The sequence below is a fragment of the Lepidochelys kempii genome, chromosome 1, assembly GCF_965140285.1.
Source record: "Lepidochelys kempii isolate rLepKem1 chromosome 1, rLepKem1.hap1, whole genome shotgun sequence".
In the NCBI taxonomy this organism is placed as follows: domain Eukaryota; kingdom Metazoa; phylum Chordata; order Testudines; family Cheloniidae; genus Lepidochelys; species Lepidochelys kempii.
In genome coordinates, this window is record NC_136380.1 from 251,412,417 (window position 1) to 251,429,051 (window position 16,635).

At 45.0% G+C, this 16,635-nt stretch overlaps 1 protein-coding gene across 4 annotated transcripts in view; it reads right to left on the reverse strand.

Moving 5' to 3' along the window:
- Positions 1-14,817, reverse strand: part of GNPTAB (N-acetylglucosamine-1-phosphate transferase subunits alpha and beta) — a 67,512-nt gene extending 52,695 nt beyond the window's left edge. For 2 of the 4 annotated variants that reach the window (XM_073323099.2, XM_073323071.2), the window contains exons 1-3: positions 14,549-14,817; positions 10,993-11,059; positions 3,035-3,120 (exon numbers count right to left, since the gene is read on the reverse strand). In XM_073323099.2, the coding sequence (XP_073179200.2) occupies positions 3,035-3,120; positions 10,993-11,059; positions 14,549-14,613 (218 nt within the window). In that variant the 5' untranslated portion in view covers positions 14,614-14,817. The remainder of the gene's footprint in view (positions 1-3,034; positions 3,121-10,992; positions 11,060-14,548) is intronic. The other 2 variants (XM_073323107.2, XM_073323080.2) reach the window with 2 other exon arrangements.
- Between the last annotated feature and the right edge of the window lie 1,818 nt (positions 14,818-16,635).

The window sequence follows — 16,635 nt, forward strand, 5'->3', positions numbered from 1 at the left end:
ATAAGAGGAGGAAAGTGATCTGGTGAACAGTTTTGGGGTAAGCAATATACATACCACAGACAGCATGAAAGGAAAACAAAGAGAAGGCAAGGAGGAGGTATTGAGGCTAATGTGTCTCATGGGAATGCTGAAAAAGACCAGGCTGGAGATGAAAGAAAAGCTGCAATGTTGAGCCTTAAAGGCAAGAACAAGAAATTTTCCTTGTCCTTACAACTACTTAGTACAATTTCTTATAATTATTAATAATAAAATCACCAGTTTTTTTAAATCACTCACAAAATAAAAATTTGTACTTTTTTTTAAGCGTAAGTATGTGTTCCTATGTACATAAGTCAAATTTTAACTTTATGATGTTATTGAAGAAAGTCACATCATAATGTATAATAGTTTGTCGAGGAATTTATAGATACTAAGGTCAGAAGGGACCATTATGATCATCTAGTCTGACCTCCTGCACAATGCAGGCCACTGAATCTCACCCACCCACTCCTGCGAAAAACCTCTCCCCTATGTCTGAGCTATTGAAGTCCTCAAATCGTGGTTTAAAGACTTTACAGAGCAGAGAATCCTCCAGCAAATGACCCGTGCCCCATGCTACAGAGGAAGGCGAAAAACCTCCAGGGCCTCTTCCAATCTGCCCTGGAGGAAAATTCCTTCCCGACTCCAAATATGGCGATCAGCTAAACCCTGAGCATATGGGCAAGATTCACCAGCCAGATACCCAGGAAAGAAGTCTCTGTAGTAACTCAGATCCCACCCCATCTAACAGCCCATCACAGGCCATTGGGCCTATTTACCATGAATAGTTAAAGATCAATTAATTACCAAAATCATGTTATTCCATCATACTATCTCCTCCATAAACTTATCGAGTTTAATCTTAAAGCCAGACAGGTCTTTTGCCCCCGCTGCTTCCCTTGGAAGGCTATTCCAAAAGTTCACTCCTCTGATGGTTAGAAACCTTCATTTAATTTCAAGTCTAAACTTCCCAATGACCAGTTTATATCTATTTGTTCTTGTGTCCACATTGGTCCTGAGAGTAAATAATTCCTCTCCCTCAGAGATGTTCTTTTATTGTTTTTAAAAGGCACTACACCAGAGATCTAAACAAAGTAGAAACTGTACTAGCATTTTCCCAAAAACTGTACTGCTCTCTGCTGTAAACTGCTTGATCACTTGATATCTGAAAGAGGTGTGTTTTACTTTCCGTCCATTTAAATATTTGTTTACTTTCATGGGAACAATTCTCTGAAGCCCAATTTGTTGTGGGTCCCTCCTTTTCATTCAGTTTCATTTCAGAGCATAAACACAGACAGGACAGAAAGTATCAAAATCAGAAGTCCTCTATCTACAGGTTATACAAAAAGCAAAAGTAACATCACGTCTGTAAAACCTCACCAAAAGATTCCACCAGCCCCACACTGATTCAGCTCATGTGCTAAGGATATCCAGTTAATCATATTCCCAGGATTAGGTAACAAGGAAGACTTGTACTACTGTAGCTGACAGATGCAAGAAAAATACACCCCTAAACCAAAGTCATTTTTGGTATGCCAATTCCAGGAAAACTGCAATATGGAATAGCTAATTGTATACAAATCTCCTGACAAACCTCCCAATACTGCGGACCCCTTCCTATCACACCTGACAGAGCAAGTGTAAAGACAAGCTAATGAACTCCAAATATTCAGCAGCTCTGGTGCCTACTGTGAAAACTTTAGGACTTGCCCAGTCACCAGTTACACTCATTCACTGATCCTTCAGCTCAAGAGTGGCAAAAGTCTCCTCTAAAAGGAAGCATTCCCTGAAGAACCAAAGCAGAAAAGAATTAGACTGCACATTGCAAAACGGAAAACTGACTATATCCATATAACAGTGCTGAGATTTTCATGCCCTTTTTGGACAAACCCCACTGTTTTATCTAAATCCCTGTACCCAGTTTACCATAGTGACAGGCATTTTAGAAAAGGATATGGATAGGGACAGACAGACCAAAAAGCTCCACTGCATAGTTCTGCAGAAACATTTCAGCTCTAAACTAATGATTATCATCTAAAAGAGCTCCAAAAGTGCCCACTTTCCTTTATCTACTGATCTTTTTGGGGGTGGGGAGGTGAGCGGAAGCAGTGGGAGGTCTAACGCACAACAACAAAATGTACAGTAGAGAGCAATCCTGTACTAGCAGGGGGATGGACTACATGATCTAACCACTTACCCCCACCCAATTAATTTATATGGTCCTATGACCCAAAACATTTTAACTCTGATTCAGCATCTGGTTTTCAGTGAGGTTCTCTTTTTTAGACAAGTTTCCAGCTGAGTTTACTGAGGCTAAAAGAAACCAAACGACTTACCCTAAGTAGCTTCTCCCACATTATAGCCCACAGGCATACTGACTTCCTGAACAGTAGACCCCATGATTATTCAAAACGTGAACTAAAAGATTCTAAGAAGCCTCCCAAGAGTTGTCACAACTGAAGAATAACTATTCATATGACTCAGGCTTCACTCTGATGTGACCAGTTTCTCTGATTTAAAATTATTCTGTTTAAAAGGGCCTCTTTCTCCATGCCTTGTGACATTTTCCACTTAATAACAACCTCCATACAAGATGAAGGAAAACTTACAACATATGGAAAACAACGCTTCCTGATACGTAAAAATAAACCAAGTTGGAACTTTACTTGTGTATTTATAATGTACACACTTTAATATGCGAAATTAGTCACTTTTCCCTTCTGCAGTGCTAAAAAGAACCATTTTGTTCAGTCCAGACTGAAGTGCTAATGTAGTGTAAAAATTGCTATTAAACAAGTTTAAAATCTGAGTTCTCATATCACTATTGGTTCCAATTTACATTTTCTGATTTAATACATAAAGTGTAAAATCAAATACAACTTTAGTACAGACTTAAAATTTGTAGGAGGAAAAACATCCACTTATACAGTATGTTACTGCATCTTAAACATCTGGCAAACACACCAAATAGCTAAATATGCAACACTACAACCCCAAGAGTTACACCAGAGCTTACCGATTCTGAAATGATTTGCCAGCAATGTTGTCTCTATAAGAATCAAACAAAACATGATACTGGTCTCGACTCCACTCCAGGACAACCTATAAAGAAAGAAAACTTGGAGTCACATTCTTTTTAAATTAGAATTAATGATAATTTACTTCTTTCTCTTCAAAACCTTTACTATTTTATTTTTATATAAATATAAAAATAAAATTCAGGTCTGATGTGCACGTTAGTACACACAAACTGGAAATTAACCAAAGAAAAAATGTCACATTTAATCTCCAAGCACAGATCAAACCTGAAACCCAGGACACACTAAGTAATGACACAAAGAGAATGCCCATAGACTGTAGTTCAGCTGGGAGACATAAGGATTGCCATAACAGATCAGACCAATGGTCCATCTAGTCCATTATCCTAGCTCTGAGAGTGTTATTTTTGTTACTCTCCAGTTTGCCCACATCATTCCTGAAGTGTGGCACCCAGAACTGGACACAGTACTCCAGACAAGGCCTCACCAGTGCCAACTAGAGTGGGACGATTACCTCCCATGTCTTACATATGACACTCCTGTTGATACACTCCAGAATGGTATGAGCCTTTTTCACAACTGCATCACATTGTTGACTTGTATTCAATTTGTGATCCAGTATAACCCTCAGATCCTTTTCTGCACTACCACCACCTAACCAGTTATCCCCCATTTTGTAATTGTGCGTTTGATTCTGGCTTACTAAGTATAGTACTCAGCACTTGTCTTTTATTGAATTTCATCTTGCTGATTTCAGGCCAATTCTCCAGTTTATCAAGGTAGTTTTGAATTCTAATCCTATCCTCCAAAGTGTTTTCAATCCTTCCCAGTTTGTCATCTGCAAATTTTATAAGCATACTCTCCACTCCATTATCCAAGTCATTAATGACAATATAGAATAGTACTCCACTAGACATGTGCTCCCAGTTTGACAGTGAATCATCAACAATTCCTCTGAGCACAGTCTTTTGACCAGTTGTGCACCCACCTTATAGTAATTTCATATACACCACATTTTCCTAGTTTGCTTATGAGAACGTCTTGCGAGACTGTGCCAAAAGCCTTACTAAAATCAAGATATATCACATCTACAGCTTCCCCCATCCACTAACCTACTACCCTGTCAAAGAAGGAAATTAGGTTGATTTGGCATGATTTGTTCTTGACAAATCCACACTGGCTATTACTTACAACCTTATTATCCTCTCGGTCAGGGGTGGGCAAACTACTGCCCAGGGGCCGCATCCAGCCCTCCAGATGTTTTAATCCAGCCCTTGAGCTCCCACCCGGAAGCGGGGTCCAGAGCTTGCCCCGCTCTGCATGGCTCCTGGAAGCAGCGGCATGTCCCCCTTCCGGCTCCTACACGTAGGGGCAGCCAGGGGGCTCTGCACACTGCCCCCTCCCAGGGTGCCGTCCCCGCAAATCCCATTGGCCAGGAACCGCGACGAATGGGAGCTACAGGGGCGGTGCCTGCAGATGGAACAATGCGTAGAGCTGCATGGCCACGCCTCCGTGTAGGAGACGGAGGCGGGACATGCCATGGCTTCTGGGAGCTGCTTGAGGTAAGCACCGTCTGGACCCTGCACCCTGGACTGCCTCCAGCGCCCCAACCCCCTGCCCCACCCCTGAACCCCCTCCCACCCTCCGAACCACTCCATCCCAGCCTGGAGCACCCTTCTGCATCCCCTCATCCCCATCCCCACCCCAGAGTCCACACCCCCAGCCAGAGCCCTCACCCCCTCCCGCACCCCAACCCCCAATTTCATGAGTGTTCATGGCCCGCCATACAATTTCCACACCCAGATGTGGCCCTCGGGCCAAAAAGTTTGCCCACCCCTGCTCTTGGTGCTTACAAATTTATTGTTTAATAGTATTCTGAAGTATCCAAGTTAGGCTGACTAGTTTATAATTCCCCAGGTCCTCTTTGTTCCCCTTTAGAGGGACAGGTACTATGTTTGGCCTTCTCCAGCCCTCTGGGACTTCACCCATTGTTGGATCATATTAAAGAAGTTCTGTATTAAAATCACAAATGAGTTTGATTCCCCATAGTTTAAATTCCAGGGTATTACTAATTAAGAGGTCTCTTGGTTTTTGGTACTGTTTCTCTCCCTCTATGTGCGAAACTTGCAAGCTGCTAATTGCGTTAGTACATTCTGAGACAGAGTCTGTTCTCAAAGCAATTCACAGAGAGAGAGACTCAAAGCAATACTCTGTAACAACAGAAACAGCACCCAGAGACTCCCTGCCCCTTTGTTGTATTAACAATCGTGATTAAAATAGAGATAGAGGAAGTATGTGGATGGATGCTTGGTGTGGATAATAACTGAATGATCAGGGAGGTGCCAGCCTAAGAATCCAGTGTCCATCGGCTGAAGAAGGCATCAAGTGGAAATAACCAGAGGACCCGTGGAGGGCAGGCTGGAATCCACCCAACAGCCTCAAGAATGGGAGAACCAAAGAACAAGATAACATCTAGCAGCACAGAGCCGTCAGGAATGTGCTATCTGCTGATTGATTCAGCAACAGCATGATGAAGCAATTCCCATAGACTGGCATAGGAAGAAATTCCTATAAAAATAGACTCTAGAAAGTGAGACCTTTGGGGTGTGATTCTGCAGACCAACTTCCAGGACCATATCGATGAGCCTCTGACAAGACCCTGCTCCCTCCTCATGTGTGTGTATGTGACTGAATGTGTGAATAAATATGAGATTGAATAGAATGTTATAGCTATAACTAACTGCTTACTATGATTCTTCCTGTATTCACAATAAATGTGGTATTTTGCCTTTTTCCCTTTTAATAAGATCCTGCTGTTTTTTATTTTATTGGTACAACACATCCTTCATGAATTCTTGAAAACAATCGCTAACGGTTTTGAGATTGCTTCAGCTAGTTCCTTAAATACTCCAGTGTGAATTTCATCAGGCCCTGCCGACCTGAATACACCTAACTTATCTAAATATTCCTTAACGTATTCTTTCCGCTAGTCTGGCTTGTGTTCCTTCCGTCTTTGTTGTTAATATTAACTGTGTTGAGTATCTGGCGACAACTTACCTTTTTAGGGAAGACTGAAGCAAAATGGGCATTAAATACAGCGGCCTTATTGTTATCATCAGTTATTAACTCTCCTTACCCACTAAGCAGAGGACTTTGTCTTTCTTTTGCTCCTAACTGATTTTTCTGTCCCTTGCTAGGTATAATTCATTTTGTGCCTTCACTTTTCTGATATTGTCCCTGATGGCTTGGGATAGTCTTTTGTATTTCTCCTTAGCAATCTGTCCATGTCTCCACTTTTTGTAGGTTTCTTTTTTTATTTTCAGGACACTCAAGAGTTCCTGATAGAACCATATTGGTCTCTTTCTAGTCTTCCTATCTTTCCTTCGTATCAGGCCAGTTTGCTGTTGAGCCTTTAATATAGTTTCTCTGAGAAACTGCAAGCTCTCCTGAGCTCTTTTTTCCCTTAGATTTTCTTCCTATGGGACTTTACCTACCAGTTCTCAGAGTTTACTAAATAATTACCACAAAAGGAAATTATTTCCTCTCCCCCTCAACATGATACTACTTTTTAAAAATAATTCTTAATACTTCATACCAATTATTCACCAGGCTGGGTGCCATTTATATGGTTGCTTCTTCCTTGCATTAAAAAAGAACATCAAACGACAAGATAAGTCATTTCTCCAAGCTAGCATTCACAGAATACAACATTTCTAAAGCCACCTCCACAATGAGCTGAATCATTCATCACCGAAGTCAACAACAAGCCTCCTACATTGACTTACATGGGTACAGGATCAGGTCTAGTGTCAACTTATTTGGAGCTACCACAAGCACATATAAACCTCCTTCCAAGTCTCCAAAAAAAGGCTCTTTGAAACCAAAACCATGCCTGTCAATTCTCGTCCTTCTCACACACGGAGACAGAATTTACAAAATAAGCATAACTTGCTCATTGCTATTTCAATGTGAAGGTAAATAAATGCTTATCTCAAAATAATACAATGCAAAAAATCTGTTTTTCATCTAAGTCTCTTCCCCCTCTCTCTAGCAGATATGCTGGTCTCCTCACAGTCTCAGAAACTAGTTTAACACAGAACTAAGCTGGCAAACAGTACTTTTTAATGTAGATGTTATTACTAAAAATGATGAATCCAAGCATAATCTACACTTTAGAATTCTGAGATAATAAAATCTCAATTCATATTATGAATACAATTTTTGAGAAAGAAGAGGGTTAACTGTGCAAATACCTTGTCACGTATATCAGTTAAACCATAAGGACCTACGTAAGTGTCACCTTACAAAAACAAAGATTTATGAATCCCACTTCACTAGCTGCTTTGACCTGCTAAAAGCAATGAAGATGCAAGACTAGGCACTGGGACAAGTTTTGGGGACTTTTTCTTTTCTGTTTCCTTGCATAATGGTGGTACGAATAAGTATAATACGTGCCTCAATAAAAGAGAATGACAAAATGTATTATTCAACCAGCTAAATAGGAGCATCACCACTCCAAGCCTATATATGCAGTAATTTAAGATGCATTAAATCACATCCTGTGCATTCTGGATTATATTCTATAATTAAAGAACTAGTCACAGTACTAAACGACTGCAGCAATACCACATTTTAAGATAAATGTCATGTTTGTCACTCCTGACGTACCCCTTTTTCTATGAAGAAGGCAGCCACATTCTGTTATTTGTATTACAGTAATGCCTAAGGAATCTAAGATTAGGGCCCCACTGTACTAAGTCTCTACCCTGAAACTATTGTATTAGTAATCCAAATATGCGTTTCACTCATGTTCCATCTACACAGGGCTTTGAACAAAGCTGAACCACCAAGAGAAGCTCAGTCAAAAATTGTCTATAACCAAACTCTGCCATAATGAAGTTCAACAACCATGTTCCAACCTAACTGTGGGATGCAATATTTAAATCTGGTTATAACACTTACTGGATACAAAAAAGTTCGAACTGTACTTAAATAGCACTGAGCTTCAATTCATAGATGGGGCTTGATGCCAACAAGCCAACTTTCACATATTGAGCTACCAGTATGTTATCAGTTTTGAACGATTTGCCTTATCTACCCATTTTACTGGCAGCACTAATGCCTACTGCGGTGGATTTACAGCAGGCAAACCCAATTTTGCTTAATTGCAAGTGCCACTCTGGCATCAGTATTAAGTTCTGCAACAGGATAGCAGTCTCTCTCTGTTTTATAATTGGATCACAAGCAATAACTATAACTAAAGCACTATCACCCCAGTTCTGATAGCTCATAATTTTCAACATCTTCTTATGCTTGGTGTCTGCCCATGGGCAAATTATTCTAGAAACTTTATTCAAACACAATTCAGTCATTTTTAAGCATGAGAAGAGTGACAAAAATACACTCTTACCATTAAAATATATGTGACTGTTTCTGAACAGCTCTTGTGCTTAAATGGCTGAAGGGTAGCAAGCTGAAATGTGCAAGGAGACAGCCCTCACTGATAAGCAGTACCTTTGAGTGATTTTGTGAAGATCTGTTGTGACTTGAACAAATAGTGAGTGAAAAGTACATTTCAGGCAGGTGAAGTATATTTTGCACTAATATTTAGCCAGTTTTACCAGTATTCTAAATAGAATCCAACAATAGCCATCAAATCGAAATATCAATGAAAAACGCAAAAAGTTTACTCAAACTTCCCCCACTTTGTCTCTGTTTTTCAATCAGCTCTAGTCAGGGCTGGTATACCCACTAGGCAAACTAGGTGGCCGCCTAAGGCACCAAGATTTGGGGGCACCAAAAAGGGCTCTGGCGGTATGAGCGGCGATGGGCTCGCAGATGGGAGGCGGCCGGGCAGAAGGGGGGGCGGACTTGGGGTTGCCCCCCCCCGCACTGATCGTTCTCCCCCCGCCTTTCCCCCTGCAGGTGCCAACCCCGTGCCCCACCCCTGCTCCCCTGGACCCCAGGAGGTGAGGCAGGCGGCAGGGAGGGAGCACTGGACGCCCGGGCTGTGGGGGCGGAGCGAGGGGGAAGGCTAGAGCTGCCGGGGAGGGGGCTCCATGTGCTGCCCGGGGGGCTCTGCTCCGTGGGGGGGAGGCAGGGGCTTGCTGGTGCCGGGGACCTTGTGTGCCAGGTTCTGGGGGGAGGGACGGCGTGGCGTGGCTGGCTGGGGAGGAGGGGGTGGGAGGAGGCTGTATGCCAAGCTCTGGAGCCGGGGGCAGGGTTCCGTGGGCCGGCCAGGCTGAGGTACGGGCAAGCTGGGCCGGAGGGGGCTGCGTGCCACACTCTGGAGACAGGAGCAGGACTCAGTCGTGTGCTGGGCAGGGCTGGGGGGGAGGGGGCATGCTGTGTGCCGGGGGGGGGAGGGAGAGAAAGCGGGGGGAGGGTGCTGTGTGCCGAGCAGGCCTGGGGGGGGAAGAAGGCGGAGGGGAGGTGCTATGTGCTGGGGGAGAAGGTGGAGGGAGGTCGAAGGGGGCTGTGTGTCTGGCTGGGCGCTGTAAAGGGGGGACTCTTTGTGTGCTGGGCTAGGCTTTGTGGGGGACCAGCGGGCCAAGCCGGCCAGGGAGGGGGCTGTGGAGCGAGGCAGAGTGCGCTGGTCAGGGTTTGGGGAGGGACCGGGGGACGACACTGTATGCCTTGCCAGGCTCCGAGGGGAGGCAGAGGGGTTGTGTGCCGAGGGGCGCTGGGGAGGGCTGTGTTCCAGGGACAGTGTCGGGGGTGGGTGGGACAAGCGTACTGCTTCACTATGGTACAAAGTGGCAATGATATCGCACACAGCCATTACCCATTCTGACAGACTGTTTATCATGCTAAGTTTACTAGTTTTCGGAGGTTGTCGACTGAAGCTAACTATTTTTCTTAAGTTGTTTCAGATCTAAGACTCTGGCAATTGCTGCTGCATCATTTCACTAATACTTTGTGTCAACTGTGTGAGAGTCCGGGGGGGAGGGAAGGGGGAGCACAAGGTGAAAGTTTCGCCTAGGGCGCAAAACATCCTTGCACTGGCCCTGGCTCTAGTTCTAAATGAAAGAAAACTCAGGACCTCTCTACAGAGCCCCGCCTTCTGGACTATGGGGATCTGAACAGCGGGGACACCAAAGTGTTCCCCTGTGTGAATATTGCAGCCGCAAACTAAGCGATTCCTAGTTCACATTGATGTACTCCTGTTTGAAGAGGACTACATTTAAAAGGTACCTAGTTCGTATTAACATAATCCTCTTCAAACAGGATTACATTAATGCAAACTAGGAACCTTTTAGTTCATGCCTGCAGTATCCACGCAAGGGAATTACAGCTCAACACTTCAGTGCCCACCACTATCCACACCTCTATAGTCCAAACACAGGGGCAGTGTAGACAAATTCTTAGTCATGCATAAATAGGTGGCTAAATGCATTGCACAGTGAATTCATTCCCACGGTGTTTAGCATAATCAAAGGGGGTGGAGTTAAAGTTGCCTGTCCAACCAGGTCTTTGGCATTTCCTGATTTTCATTGCTGTTCAACTTTAACATTCCTAAATGTAGTTTATTCTAATGGAATTTTATCTAAGATGAATTCCTCCATTAAACAGAAGAATTAATTCTGTTCATCTTATAAACTGATAATTATTGACATATGCAAGCTTATAAAACTCTGGTATGTGACCACCATTTGTGGGAGATTTCTCATCCGTTATCAGATGTGCACATTGGATTTGGGGTTTCTATCTGCACATCAATGCAAACAAGTATATGTTTTAGTTTATTTTTAGATATGATTTTATCACCAGGAGTTGCAAAGGACAATGTAACATATACATTGCACAATCACCAGTCAGTTTCAAAACACAGGAAAATTAGTGGTAAGATACTGCTCTAAATGCACAATGAAATAACAGTGCCCCAAACATGGGCTTCCAGCCTCTTAGCATCCATTTTACAAAAAGGCATACTTACCCTCCACAAACATTCTCTGTTTGATAAAATCTGGATAAATTCCCTAAGAAATCCTCCCAATAGATATCTAGGTAGAAATAGAGAAACAGCTAGAGGACTGGGATCTTTAAGATCTGAAGGGTATTTTTATGTTGCATTTGCAGGCCAGTGTTCCCTCTGATTCTATTTGATTTTGACAATCCCCCAAATTTGCAGTTGTCATTTTCAAAAGCTTGTGTTTATTTCTTTTCTGATTGTGTTGACCTGATATATAGTTAAGAGTGTTTACTGTATCTGTGCATATGCAAATCATTCCAGGCAGTTCAGCCCATTTATTAGGAAAAAATTAAGTTGCATATTATTTACAGAACAAAAATATTAAAAACAATAAAAGCAGGCCAGTCAAAATACTGATGATATTGCTGAGCAGCAGGAGGTTGGAAATACCAAGTTCAGCTCTCCAGGCTGCAGGGGAGAAGAAGAACTCAGTTCCCCTACTGTGGTAACAACCGGCCATTCACAAGTGGCATTAACATAGCTCTAAAGAGAACTCCAATCAGCCTGCCCTGATAAAAAAAAGTGATAACGATAAATCATCTGAAGAGGGAGGGATGGAGGTTATACAAACAAAGAAACCAAGGCCTCTGAGAAAGTGAAGATTGTACCCAGTCTCTCACTGCCCAGGCCTGCTGAGACCATTCAAGATTGAAAGGCCCTTTTCTTGACATTTAAAATTCATACAATATTTCTGAAATGGACCAAAAGAAGAATGGCATATTTCAGTAAAGACATATAGTATATTAGTTCCCTGTGTTCTCCTGAAAACAAAATTGTACATGCTACTTGATTGTAAAACTGCTTCAATTTTCAAAAATCTCGAGTATTTTATCTTAAAATATTAAATTGCAATACAAACTGCTTTCATGATGTAGGAGTGCTAATCAAATTGGGGCTAGAGTCAACAAATGCTGATCACATTGAAAATCTAAATCCTGGCATGTGTTGGGTTGGGTTTTTTAAACTGTGATCCTTTCACAAGCTCAAGAGTCAACAAGAATCACACCCCACCCAGATAGAGGATTCATTTCATACTGTCAGCAATATCAAAGTATCATCATACATCTTTTCCTTTGTGTTATCTTGGCATCAGAACAGTAATTTCAGAGCAAAGTAAAACTACTTACAAAACAGGCAGTGTCTAACAAGGTTCTGAGACCAGGGTTCTATTCCCTAACCTTTCACTGACCTGCTGTTTCACCTTGGTCAAGATACTTCATTCCTTTATACCTCTGTCACCTTTCCCTCCCTTCCTCTTTCTTGTCTACTTACACTGTAAATAAACTCTTAGAGCAAGGATGTCCCTGGCTATACTGGAAAAGAGGTGTATTTTTACATATTAGCTGTTTTGAGATGCGTTAAGATCTGTGTATAGACTAGAATATTGTAGTTTTAACACATTACCTGATCAAGGTGAACCTTACCTGAGACTTATTTACACTAGGCTCCTACACACGTGTTAACTAACATTAAAAAAAAACTCTCTAGTGAACACAAGGTGTATGTGTTTGTAGAGTGCTTAGTACAACAACAGTGCAAGGATCTCAGCTACCAGTAGGCAGTACTGATATACACACAACAAAAATTACTGTGGTTATGCTTGGATATAAGTTTTCTGCTTAGCATATTAAAAACATATAGCCTTACATACAAACTAGTAGCTGAGTAAAGAATTTAAATCAAGTTGCCTAAATCCACTTTCCAAAACAGAAGTCAGCTAACTGACTTGAGGGGTTTTATATATATGACGAAATTTGGCCTTAACTTACACTTTCAGTGAAGTGATCTTAATAAGTTGCACAGATGTAACATAATTTGGCCTGATAAAGAGCTCAGTAAGATATTAAAAATAAGGGTAAATATGACCATATTGAGTAGTGCCCCAGAACTGAATGTTTAATTGGCAATTCCACAAAACCCTGCATTGTGATTAGCTGAAGAGGATCCAATTTGTATTATACACAAATCCCTGTATTCTGAATATACCAAATACATCAAAATTCCACATTCAGTTCCCCACAGCAAATACAGCTGTCTCAGTGGAGAGCAATAGGAAGGCAAGAATGTTGCACGAGAAGAGAGTGGGAGTTGCTTAAGGGAAGAACAGCACTTGGGAGAGTGATAAATTCAAGACATCAAAACAGAGCATCCATGGGTGGAAGTGCTACAAGGTGTGAAGCAGGGACACTGGATAGGAGTGGCACAGGAGAAGTAGTGGTTGATGATGGGCTAAGGAAAGGCCTAGGAGCAAGGGCACTTAGGGGCACTGAACTGGTGTGCTGTAAACTTCTGCAGAAGGCAAGGTTGTATGGAGGCAGTAGCACCGTGGGTCAAGTGCTGTAGATGGGTACTGCATGGGGATACTGAACAGGGTTCTGTGATGGTGCCACAGAGACATTGGAGCAAGTGCTGCATACCGTGGAGTAGCCAGTGCACTGGGCATGGGGGAATATAGGGAGGAAAGGCAAGAGCATGGGGTGGTAGTACTCAGAGGGCAGGGGAAGCACTGGAGATGGGTATTTTGGAAACACAAGTTACAGGAGGGGATGTGTGGGTGCTTCTGCGTAGGCACAGGGTCCTGAATGGGGAAGCCAGCATACTGGGGTAGGTGCTGAGGAACCACAGGGCATGACAGTGGAGACAGGGCATTGTGTTATGGTAAATGTCAGAAGGTGGGGGTTGGGAGCTCTGCAGGAGCATCAGAGCTTGATAGTAAGGGGGAAAGAGGGTACTGTGGGGGGAAGTAATTCACATACTTAAGGCAAGTGTTTAAAGGCAGAAGAAGGAGGGAAGGTTGGGGAGGCGAGGGGCACAGTTGTGCTTCAGGGCATATGCACAGGGTGGGTGCTGCAAGGGTGCTCAGAAGGGAAGTGGGGGCTGCTACAGGGGCACATGGTGCTGCAGGGGGAAGGAGGCAGGGACTCAGGGGAGCTGTGCTCCAAGCCACATGCACAAGGTGGGTGCATCAGGCAGGAGCACCGCAGATGGGGCTGGCTGGGCAAATGCGTACGGGGCGGGGGAGGGGAAGCAAGGGGGCGGGGTGAACAGCTAAGATGTGCGGGGGAGTTGCTGTGGAGGGGAAGGGGCCAGGGGAGCATGGCACACGGAGTGGGTGCTGTGCGGGGAGTGGGAACATGGCACGCACACGGAGTGGGTGCTGCGGGGGAAGGGGGAGCATGGCACACGTGTGGAGTGGGTGCTGCAGGAGGAGGGAGGGCCGGGAAGGGATAAGATGCGTGGGGGGGTGCTGTGGAGCAGAGGGGGGGGACCAGGGGAGCATGGCACATTCGCGGACTGGGTGCTGCGGGGAGACGGGGGAGACGGGCCCGCGGGCGCGGACTGGGTGCTGCGGGGAGAGGGGGGAGCAGGGCGGGGGGGACCATGGCACGCGGGCAGAGTGGGCGATGGGGGGGATCAGGGCGCGCGCGCCGGGTGGGCGCTGCGCGGGGAGGCGAGCAGGAAGCGCGCGCGCGCGCGCGGAGTGGGGGAGGGGGAGCGGCCCGGCCCGGCCGTTACTGACCTCTCCGAACTGCAGGGCGGAGACGAGGACGAGGACCAGGCCCCCGAGGCAGAGGCAGGGCCCATACCTGTGGGACAGGCAGGTGTAGGTCTGTCTCTGCAGGAGCTTCAGCAGCATGACCCGCCGACCACCATCACCCTGCGCCGCCCGCTCACCGCGCTGCCATGCGCCGGGGCGGGGAGGGGGGCCGGGTCCCAGCAACTGGCCGCCGCCACCGCCGCCGCCCACTGCCTCCGCCTCCAGCCCGGCTCATCCCCGCCGCCGCTTCCGGGCGCGGGGGCAGGGCGCGGCGGCGATGCGAGACTCGGCGGCGCCACCTAGGGGAGCCGGCGCGCAGCCACGCGGCCTGGCCGGGCCTGGCTCCGGGCTTGGCAGCCCCCGGCTACGGCGCCGCCACCCGGGGGCCACCCCCGCCCTCTCCCACTGAGGCGGGGTCCCACGGGCGACGGGCCAGGGCCCCCACAGACACAGCGCTCGCGTGTCCTGCAATCCCACCCCCCCCCCCAGCCCGTTGTCTCCTCGAGCCCCAGCTCCGGGAGTCACGAGACTCCGCTTCCCTTCCAGCGACGTTCTTCGGCCTTGTGAGTGTCCTGCCTGTCTCCCCCGCGCCTCTTCTCTCCCCCCGCTCCAAGGCCAATAAAAAGGACACCCCCCGTGTCATTTGTAAAATTATCCTGGGTGGATGGTTGTTGTTTTTTGTTTTGTTTTGTTTTTTTTTTTGGGGGGGGGTGATTTGTGATTTTCAAAGGCAGAGGGTTGTCAATATTGAGTCAGTCCCGGTGATACCGATAGCACCTTTGCCACAGGAAGCAGGGACGCTGGAACAATTTGTATAGTGGGGGTGCTGAGAGTCATTGAACCTAACTGTAAACCCTGGATATAATGGAAACCACTTCAAGCCGGGAGGGGGGGGCCACAGCACCCCTAGTTCCAGCCCCTGTGACAGGGGCGGGGGGGGGGTGTCACTGTAGTCAAACAAAAAGTAGATCCTGAGGCAAGCAGCCTGGTTATGGGCACAGTAAAATACAATGCCAGGAAAGACACCTTGAGCTCACTGTGTCTGCAGTATTGTGATGACAGCACTTTCCTCATATACTTCAGTGTCTGAGAGATAAATTATGTAACATAGATCTCACCCGTGCATCTACTAAAAGAACCATAGTAGTGACATTTCATCACTCATTGTTATGGGGAGAAAGTGGTGCCCTCTTTACTATCCCTCCTCCTCCCCCCTTAACTCATGTTGCCCTCTCCTAGCCTGTAATTCCTCTTTATTCCCCTTTTAAAATATTGGAAAACATAGTACCTTTCTCCAGCACCCTAAGACCTCATTTGTCCTCTATAAATTCTCAAAGAAAATGGCTAACAGTTTCAAGATCAAGGAAGTAGCTGAACCAAATACCCTAGGAGGAATTTCATCAGGCCCTATGGACTTGAATACTGCACATCTAATTTATCTAAATAGTCTTTAACCTGTTCTTTCCTTGTTTTGTCTTGTGTTTCTTCCCCATTGTTTAATATTAATTGTGCTAAGTATCTGGTCAAGTATTATCCCATAAATCCAGAGTGGAGGTTGCACTTAAAAGAAATCCAAACATATTAAGGTAAGAAGTGCACAATTAAGGCATCCAGATAGCCTTAACTCTTCCCTGTATTGACACCATGCAATAGCCATACAATTATGAATGGATGAATGCATGGTCAGGGTCCCAGATTAGAAGAAACTGATTATTAGACTCTTTAAAAACATTTTCTCCTCACATGGCCAGGGAGCCATCAAATCCAGCTAATTGCTGGCTGTCATAATGGCCCTTGGAAGCCATCAGCATCTGGCACAATTTATAGCAGTTCTAAGGCAGCTATAATTTGTACCACAGGCCTGGGGAAGTTTTAGAGTGGCTTTAAAACTACCTATGCCCTCTCCTGAGCTGAGCAAAGGGCAGAAGGACTAGTCCTACAGATCTGGCCCAAATGTTTTAGGCAATTAGGTAAATATTACATTTTTTAATTATAGAAATTAAGCTTTTAAACTACTTAAATTATTTGTGCTACTAACAGCACCTTTGATTGTTCAAATGGAAAATTCA